This window comes from Poecilia latipinna, unplaced genomic scaffold (assembly GCF_001443285.1).
Source record: "Poecilia latipinna isolate Pla-1442-1.1 unplaced genomic scaffold, P_latipinna-1.0 Scaffold2015, whole genome shotgun sequence".
In the NCBI taxonomy this organism is placed as follows: Eukaryota; Metazoa; Chordata; class Actinopteri; order Cyprinodontiformes; family Poeciliidae; genus Poecilia; species Poecilia latipinna.
The window spans coordinates 51,085-60,134 of record NW_015114631.1 but is presented as its reverse complement, the minus strand read 5'-3'; the positions used below and the strand labels follow the sequence as shown (position 1 = coordinate 60,134).

The 9,050-nt window shown below is 42.7% G+C and overlaps 1 protein-coding gene across 1 annotated transcript in view; it reads right to left on the bottom strand.

The window, feature by feature from the left end:
• arap2 (ArfGAP with RhoGAP domain, ankyrin repeat and PH domain 2) overlaps nt 1–9,050 on the bottom strand; it is a gene marked incomplete at its 5' end in the record, with an annotated part of 101,683 nt that overhangs the window by 49,387 nt on the left and 43,246 nt on the right. The window contains one exon of the mRNA XM_015016423.1: nt 3,540–3,684. Within this exon, the coding sequence (XP_014871909.1) occupies nt 3,540–3,684 (145 nt within the window). The remainder of the gene's footprint in view (nt 1–3,539; nt 3,685–9,050) is intronic.

The window sequence follows — 9,050 nt, the reverse complement described above, 5'->3', positions numbered from 1 at the left end:
CAGGGAATGGGGTTTTGCCCCCTGTTTTCCCCCCCCCCCCCCCTCTCCTCTCCTCCTCCTCCTCCTTCCCGCCGCTGCCTTCTCCTCGTCTCCACCGCTCCACGCCTCCTCCTGCCTCTGAACTGGCAGGTGTGCAGCCGCTTGTTAGTGGAGGTCCCACAGGGAGCGAGCGGAAGAGTACATTGTTGTGCTTGGCAAATGCTATGGTAAAGAAAGGACACGGAGGATGAGAGATGAACACTAAATAATGCGAGTCCCAGGGGGGAGGTATTGGCAGAGGAATAGGTACGAGAGGACGGGGGGGATGGGAGGGGGAAGAGCGAGCTGAAGAGCAGAGGAATGAGAGCGCCGAGCCAGAAAGCACTAAAGGCCACTTTTATGCACCGCACCTGCTTTTCTATTTGAGAGGATTTATCTCAATAATGAGCAAAAATGGCTTTTATTTAGCTATATTCAGAAGTGAAGTGTTTATCTTTTGTTCCATCACATTTGCCTTTAGACACGTCGGAGGAAGACAAATGTCGACAGCAGTGGTTCTGCCCGAACTTCGATTACACTTCAATTTTACGTTTGACACGGTAAGTAAGTCGCCAGATGCGTACAGTAGTTGGGGTACAGTTTTAGCTCAAATCGGTCATTAAATTGGACCGCTGTCCTGGAACCAGCCAAAACAAACGCGATAAGCACAAGAGGGGATTTCGACTTAAGCATCTTAAATATCAATAGATCTCTTTGATCTTGCACTGATCCCAAGTGTCAGATCAGGGTCCCGACAAAAACTCAAATACTCTACGTTTATTTACCGTCTTATTTAAACAGCCTCACTTTCAGAGAGCAAACACGCGCAGCACAAAAGCTTTTTCAACTTATTTGGAACCAACTAAACTGAGTTTTTACGGCTGCCGCAGCTTCTTGTTCATACTGTACTCTGATACAGAAAGCTATTGGTGGATGAGAGCTTAAAAAAAAAAAAAAAAAAAAAGCAGCTGAAATGCCAGTCATTGCACTTTATTCTGTTCAAAGCAAAACTCAGTTTATGAAGCAGAACAGCAACTTTAAAAAAAAAAAAAAAAAAAAAAATTTGCACACTTTTAACTGATGACCAACAAGCGGCTATGTTGTTGTTTACATCAACTGCGGGTTGCTCTTTGTGCTATTCTCACTGGCTTCTGTGCCTCCAGTCCATCGTCCCCCTGGAGTCATTTTCCACCACACGCTACGACTCCAAGGGCCTGCAGGAATACTAAACCATTTATTTATTATTGTTTTAAGACTTTAAAAAAATCACCTTGCTTTTTCATCAAAACAAAATGTAAAGACCTCAGGGATAACTTTGCACAAATCTCTAACTCCTTTCACAAAGTCACTGTTTCTACTCACTTTAGGAGTTAATGAAACAGAATAATAGAGTCAGTGAGGGAAGCAAGTTGTAAAACAGGGGACCAACAGAGGGCAAAGTCATAGAAGAAGCTTGAAAACGTTAAAAAAAAAAAAAAGAATAGATGGATTCAGTGCGTCTTTCAAGGTGCAAATACTCATCGTAAAACAAGCAGCTCTGTTAAAAAAGAAAAAAGAAAAAGTTAAACTTATCATGAACCGACACACTCATTTTGCATTCATTTCCTAGGAGTGGCTGTGTAATATTCATGCAACTTGAGCAAACGTATGCCTCTCCTCCGACTCTGTGTCTCGCAGTGTCCTCTGCCACGGTGAAATTACCCAAAAAACGTCGCGTTTAATGGAAACGACTCCCACGGCCTCCTGCGGCGTGCTGATAGGCTGCTGGGGGGAGTGTGTCATCTGCATACATCAATATTTATAAGCAGCGGCAGACAGTCGAGAGGTTGAGACGTTCTCTCTCTCTCTCCGTCTCTGTCTCTCTCTCTGTCTCTGAGCCGACGCGCGCCATGACGGGGGGGAGCGAGGGGAAAGCGCTGGAAGTTAGCAGAAGTGAAAGGAAGCGAGGCAGAGTTTAATCTAGTGAAACCATTAACAGTGTTAGCGACAAAAAAAAAAAAAAATCCGCCTCCCACTCACCCCGACTCGGGGTGACAGTGTGACCTGTAACTGGGATGTTTGCGGCGAGCAGCGAAGGAGCAGCGCCCGCTCGGTGGCGAGCGTGCGCGCCCGCGCTCACCGCCTCATGTGTGGCGTCCGGCTCGTTATGCGGGTCGTTGTGTTACTGAGCCAGATGTGCTTCTTATGGCTGCACAGATAGCTTTTGCAAACAAACACATTGTTCACTCCTCTCAACATCTGCTGCCATCATTAAAGAGTTAGCTTCGGCTTTAATCATAAGCCATTATCAGAGTACTTGCTTTAGCGGTGCAGCACAAACACACACACACGCGCACACACACGGGCGTCACACGCACGCACACGCAGAGAAAGAGTGATCCGGTGGGAGGGGAAAAAACTGCGAGCAGAAGCCGTTCGAGGCATCCGTTTCTCCTTCGCATTCGTGTCACCTCCAGATGAAATAAAGGGAAAGTTTGCCGTCGGAGCAACTTTTCAACTAAATCATAATCCAGTTGCAGAGACGAGGCTGATAGGGGGGAGGCAGTGGCAGTAAAACGAACGGAGGAAAGTGGCAGTTAGCGCTGCGCTGCTGATGTCTGCATAGCCGCCAAAGTGAAAAGGGAAATACAGATCTCATAAAGCCCTGATGGGGCTGTGTTAAAGCGAGCGACGCCCGATCTGAGATCACGTTAACAAGACGTATGCGGCGAGGAGTTGAAGCGGCGTGGAAGTCTGCGGTTACAAGCGTCTGCGTGTTTACTGGATGTCGGAGACGGCTCGCGTCGTACGAGCAGGTGATTGTTATGGAGCAAATAAAAGACTTTAATCACCAAGTTTAGGCTTCCTTTACGGTGTTTGTCACACAGCAGGAGAGGCGCAGACAAATCTTTTCGACTGTAAATGTTTAAATAAATACACTTGTGTGCTGAATATAGATTTGCTGCACAGACTGCAGGGAAATCTTCAGCTTTGGGAGTTTTGTGAAAACCCCATTCATGATTTTGAGGTTTAATGCTTGCCAGCATTTAAACAAAAGAAAAAAGGAAAAGAAAAAAAAAAGGCATTTCACAACACTCACTGAGAAATATTTAAAAACAACATTACGTAAAAGACCTAAGGAGGACTTGAATGGTTTCAGACCAACATTAAGCTTCTGGGATGCCCCAACCTCAATCCTGTCGAAAATTTTAGACTACAGCTAAAAGCTTAGTATGTCCAAGAAAAAAAAAACAACAAAAAAACAATCAGATTCAACTGAATGAGTTTTGTCAAGAAGAGTGGTCGAATAAACAGAGTTCTACCAGAAGATTACCACTGGCTCCAAAAAGAAGATCGATGAGGTGAAACTTGCCGAGTGCCATTGAACAAAGTATCAACAAGGATGTATAGTCAGCTTTAACCTTTAGTAGTTAAAGGGCGGTCCTTTAGTTAAAAAAAAAAAAAGGTTTCCTGATTTTAAAACTAAGATACTTGTGTAGGGTTCGGACACATTTTTCATATTTGTGAGTGCGTGCTCGTACCCGACTCCAGTCATAGTTTCTGAGTTACTGACGGCCAGGCTGACCACTTCGCTGACGTCTACCCTCCCTATGGCCGAGGGGCTTCGCTCGTTCTCGTAATAACTCAGGAAGCCGCCCTCCAATGTACACCAGCGTCGTCCCATGTCTGAAACATAAACACACACACACACACACACAGAAAGAATACCAATTCAGAAATCATAAACATTGTTTTAGGTGTGTCATATTTTAAAGTTTCTCAAACAGACCTTTTTGCCCCCCAAAATGAGTAGAAATGAACAGTTTACCTTGATACTGGTAACGTTAGCCCACTACGTTTGGATTAAGCGATGCATTTTGAATGCAAAGTGATGTAAAAACATCAAAACAAACAAAAAAATACAAGGGTGGTCATTTTAAGCAAAAGCTGACTGAAAGTTGACGAGACAAAAAAAAAAAAAACTACTCGTGAAGTCAACTTTAAATATGGACATCATAGAAAGACACACAAGCAGACTGATGCAACATTGTACAGTCCAAGCAGCGAGCAGGTTTCAATCTGCAAACATCTTCTCAACAGGAAGGCTGGAAAACACACAACTTTGTGTTTTACGACTGCCTTACGGTGCGATTTACATAGCCAATGAGCATGAAGTTCATGAAAACGTACCTAATTTTGGATTTTCAAAGTCACCATGCCATCTGGGTTTTTTTTTTTTTTTTGATTTTTTCTTTTTCTCCTTGTTCCGCAACAAACACACACATACAAACAGCTTCCCACCCCACAACCCCCCGTCGCTCGCAACTCCAAAGTTTCCAGCGTATTCATCTCATGAATATGCTAATTGTGCGTTCCTCTGCCAACCGCGTGTGATACTTCTGAAGAAACAGATATAGTTCCAATAAAAAAAAAAAGAAAAAAAAAAGGAAGTGTCGACAACTGGATGTAGAAAGAAAAGGGATGTGATAAACACGGGAAAAGGAGGATGTCAGTTTTGCTCTATTCACCCTCACGCTGCATCTCTTTACAGCTGTTTCTCACTTTATCTCTGTGTTCTGTTTGTAAGAAAAAAGTTATTTGTACAAGAATTCAGTAAAAAAAAAAAAAAAAAAAGCAACATAATTATTTTTTTTTCTCTCACTTGGCATTTAAAAAGAAATACCCTCTCGCTGACCCCACTTCACTTGAAGAAAGATAGATAACTCCAGCAGCTACAGAGGCATCATCTTCATTTACCCACTATGCACATTAAACTAGGGGTTTAATGTGCCGGTGTGGGACAGACAGAGAGAGACAAAGTGTGGTATTTAAAGCTATTACCACTCAGATCTGTCTGGCAGGATATAATGTTGTCTTGGCGACAGAAAAAAGATGAAAATACATTTCACTTTGGTTTAAAATGTGCCCCTAAATCGCTGAGGGTTTGCAGAAAATGTCATGTCCATCATTTCCAGGACAAGACGTTCAAAAGTTCTTGTTTTGCACTACATTGTAATTTTGTGTTGCTTCTCATTTGTCACAGCTGCGACACCCGAATAACTGGAGACGAATCTACTCCGCCGAGTTTCCAGCCGTCATTGTAACCCGCTAGATAACATACAGAAGTCATCGTTGCTCTCTCTCAAGAAGACTGACTTTCTTTTAATGTTGCATAGAAGATTTTAAACATTTATAAATACCAAACAGTCTTTTAGTGGTTGCTATAGAACATTTTATTCGTTTCAATTAAAAAAAAAATAACTTTTTTCATTTGAAACAGTGTAACGACGAGCAGTCGGCCAGTACTAGATACCTTTGTGTAAAGTAGAAGGTTCCAGTGCAGGTAAAGAGTTTTTCCAAGTCATTTTTCTCAAACATAGGACATAAAATGAACAAAAAAAAAACAAACTATCCTAATCCAAAAATGTTATTTCTACACAGGGTGTTGACTGCTGACAGTTGTCCAATGGTCCCTTTACAACTTCACAAGAAGCCTAAGCCACAATAGGTAATTGCTAAAGGTAATGGCTGTTCACATGGGGATACAACGATATCAATGGAAAGTTGAATGGGCGGACAAAAGATGGTAAAAAGAGTAACAGCACCAGGGATAACCACAGCTTTGTGAATGTTTTTTTTTTTTTTTTGTCACAAGGGTGGGAACTATAGGAGCCGCCACACAAAGAAATATTCATACCTAAAAATGGAGCAATAGTTTTAAAGTGAAGAGGACTGTGAGAGAGGCGAGGGGAAAAAAATCTGCAATGTATTTAGTATGACATCATGCTACAGCTATGAAAGAATAATTCATTTAAAAGCTGTTTAATGCGTCTTTACAAGAGATGCCAGTGAATATGGGGTGTTCTCTGTGAGGCTGCTTTTCTAGGAGCAGCGCAAATCTGAAAAAAGCTGAATGAATTTCAAACAGTTCAACAAAACCACTTTTAAGTGGCGTTTAAAAAAAAAAAATCAATAAATAAAAATGTGGCAAGAGTCCTTTCCTTTTTATGGTGGTTAGTGGGTTTAGATCCCTTCAACACATTCCACCAGGAAACTGGCTTCGTCAGAAAGCCACAGATCTTGAGCATCCTTCTATCGTCCTTTTTCTGGGACCGTTTTCTTTCTTAGCGGGTGGGATATATCAGTAGCTTCTGCGCGAGAACCAGCGCAATACGAGGGGAACAATAGTGCTTGATTTACAATCGAGCAGCTGCGTCCATTGCCAGCTGTTCCCCCCCCCCCCCCCCGACTCCCACACACATCCAGTGGCCCCGTGGCCCAGCCGTACTCCACGGGAGGCCATAACCAGCCACAAGAGACGACACTCGCGAAAGCCAGCCGAGGTACGTGACTCCACCAGATAAAATGGGCCAATTAGCTCGTACACCAAGAGAGAGCTCCCTGCATAGTGTTTTCCAAAGGAAGGAAGGTCTCCGAATGTTAAACCTTTTTCCTCCCCATTTTTCTGCTTTATTGCACGAATCGTTTTTCCACAAAATGCTCTAAATCATCCAAATGTGCAAGGCGAAACAGGTTGATTGGTTTCAAATTCTAACCTTGTGCTTCTCTCCTCACTCTCAAAGGAGAAAAGAGACACAGCCAAAGTCTCTCAACTACATCCGTAAGTCTTCCTACTGTCTTAAACTTTTTATCGATGTGGCACGGACATCCAATCCAGTATTCATCAGAATAGAAAGGCTGTGCCCCCGTGTCTTCTTTTTTTTTCCCCCCCTTTTCATTTTTGTGAATCCTTTTCGGCTCTCACTCCCACGTCCGCCCCCTTCCACCAATCTTCTGCCCATCTCACCATCAGACTAAAATATCTGCAACGAAGACATCTGGTGGACAGCTTGTCAGGGGGGCTCGAAATGGGAATCAGGAAAACGGAAAAGGATCTGAAGGATATGTCTGTGCCAGAATTAGAGCCTACTTCATTACGTTGAGGGACGGACAAATATGACAAAAGAAATAAAAGGAAATAAAAGGAAATCAGTAACTTTGACGTGTTTCAACCTGCAATACTACTCACTCAGTCCCCTAAACGTTGCAAAAATGAATGGAAGTTGCATGTATTATGAACATAAGCTCCACAGATCAACACAAAGTAGTTCAAAATTATGCAGGGGGAAGGCAAAAAAAACATTTTCTGGCATTTTTCACAAATTAAAAAAAAAAAAAAAAAAAAGTAAGGCACTTGGAATTGAGCCCTTTACTCTTATGAGTAAAGGGCTCAACAGTCAGATTCTTACTCTCATCAGGAGTTTGCGAGAACCTGTTAAGGAGACACGCCAATCATGTGGGGAAAAAGAAAAATTTACTCCGGGTCAGATGAAGCCAAAACTGAACTTTATGGAGTACATTTAAAGTGCAGTGGACACAACACTACGCATCACCTTGAGCAAAACATCCTGCATGGTGAAGTATGGTTGTGGCGGCATCATGCTGTGGTGCTTCTGTAAGAAAAGCTTTTAGAAGACTTGAAACTGAGGCGGTTCTCCCTTCAGCAGGATAATAATCCTAAATGTACCACTAAATCTTCAATAACATAGTTCAGATTGAAGCAGATTCCCAACAGTGCAGTAAAGAAAAGGCCTAAATCAAATTAAACATCTCGAAAACTTATGTTTATAGACACCTGGTGTCCAGTATGAAAAAAAATTATGCTGCAAAGAAAATTGGGTGAAAAATTTAAATCCCTAGATGAGCAACGAGGGTGAAGTCGTACCTAAACAGAGGCTGTGAGTGCAGCATAAGGCTGAAGGATGATAAATACTTCTGCAAGGCAATGTAAAACAGAATAAAATCCACTCACAGTCTGAAAAGTAAATCTGAATATAAACCACAGAGAAGATTTGTCTCGTTACGGAAGACCCGGATTCAAAGTTTGCAAATGAAAAAAGCAATCGAATTGTTCATACGGGCTCAATAAAACATAATTTGACTTCTATCCACCAGCCCTCCATTCCTCAACGTCTCCACGGAAGCGAGTGAGTTACGGCTGCAGGCGCAGGCAGGGCACCGCTGATGAGGAAAAGACAAAAGCTAATCAGAAATTATGCGTGCCATTTCCTCAGTGCCAGTCGCCACATCAGACGGCGGCTTCCAGGCCGTCTCTCTTTACCTCCTCAAAGATCACTCTGGCGCCGCGAAGAAAATGCACAAAAGAGGTGGACCGTTTAAATGTGATTCACTTCTTCTTCCCGTCCACTGGGAGCGATTCACTGGAGCGGGAATCAACTGTCTGCACCGCTGCAGTCAACGTTGCAAAAGTATCGAGTTTAGAGGAGTACAACATGTTTTTACCACAAACAAGAGAAGAAAAATAATTGCTTTACTCATCCACATCAATCGTCACTTTGGTGCATTTGTAAAGTTGCACCGTTCACAAACAAACAAAAAAAAAAAAACTAGCTTGACTTGTCTCCAAAATAATAGCTTACAATAGCTTCATTAAGTCCTATTCACACTATGAATTATTAACAACTCGGGCACATCTACAGAGCATCAAACCATTAGCCTCCAAAGCCAACAGCATCCTGTAGTACATTCAAAAATACCTCGTCCGTCTGTGCTCACGCAGCCCCGGCTGTTCTCCACTTTTTCCATTGACGAAGTTGGAACACGTTGAGTTTTTTTTCTTTTTTCTTTTTTGCACCCCGACCCTGCTGAATTTTTCAGCAGCAGCAGCAGCTGCAGCTGCAAGTTAAAGTGCCAGTAGAGCACAAAAGCAAAGTCTTCTATAATACATGAAATAATAAAATGTTTTATAGGTTGAACCTTCAAAGGAGTTCATGCAGATGCAAGAGGCACTAAAAGCACAACAGTGAACAGAACGGCCTTTAACCAAGCAGATGCACTGCTTTGCGAGTCATTTCAAAAACACTAAATGAAAAGTAAAAGTTAAATACCCATATGGAGTGGGTCTATGTGAAGGCAAGCTTTTTGCAGTGTTTGAGTTATTTTCTGTCTTGCGCCTCCCTAAGGATCATACTCCCCCCCCCCCCCCCCACCCACACACACACCCACACACACCTCCCCCCCCCCCACCACAA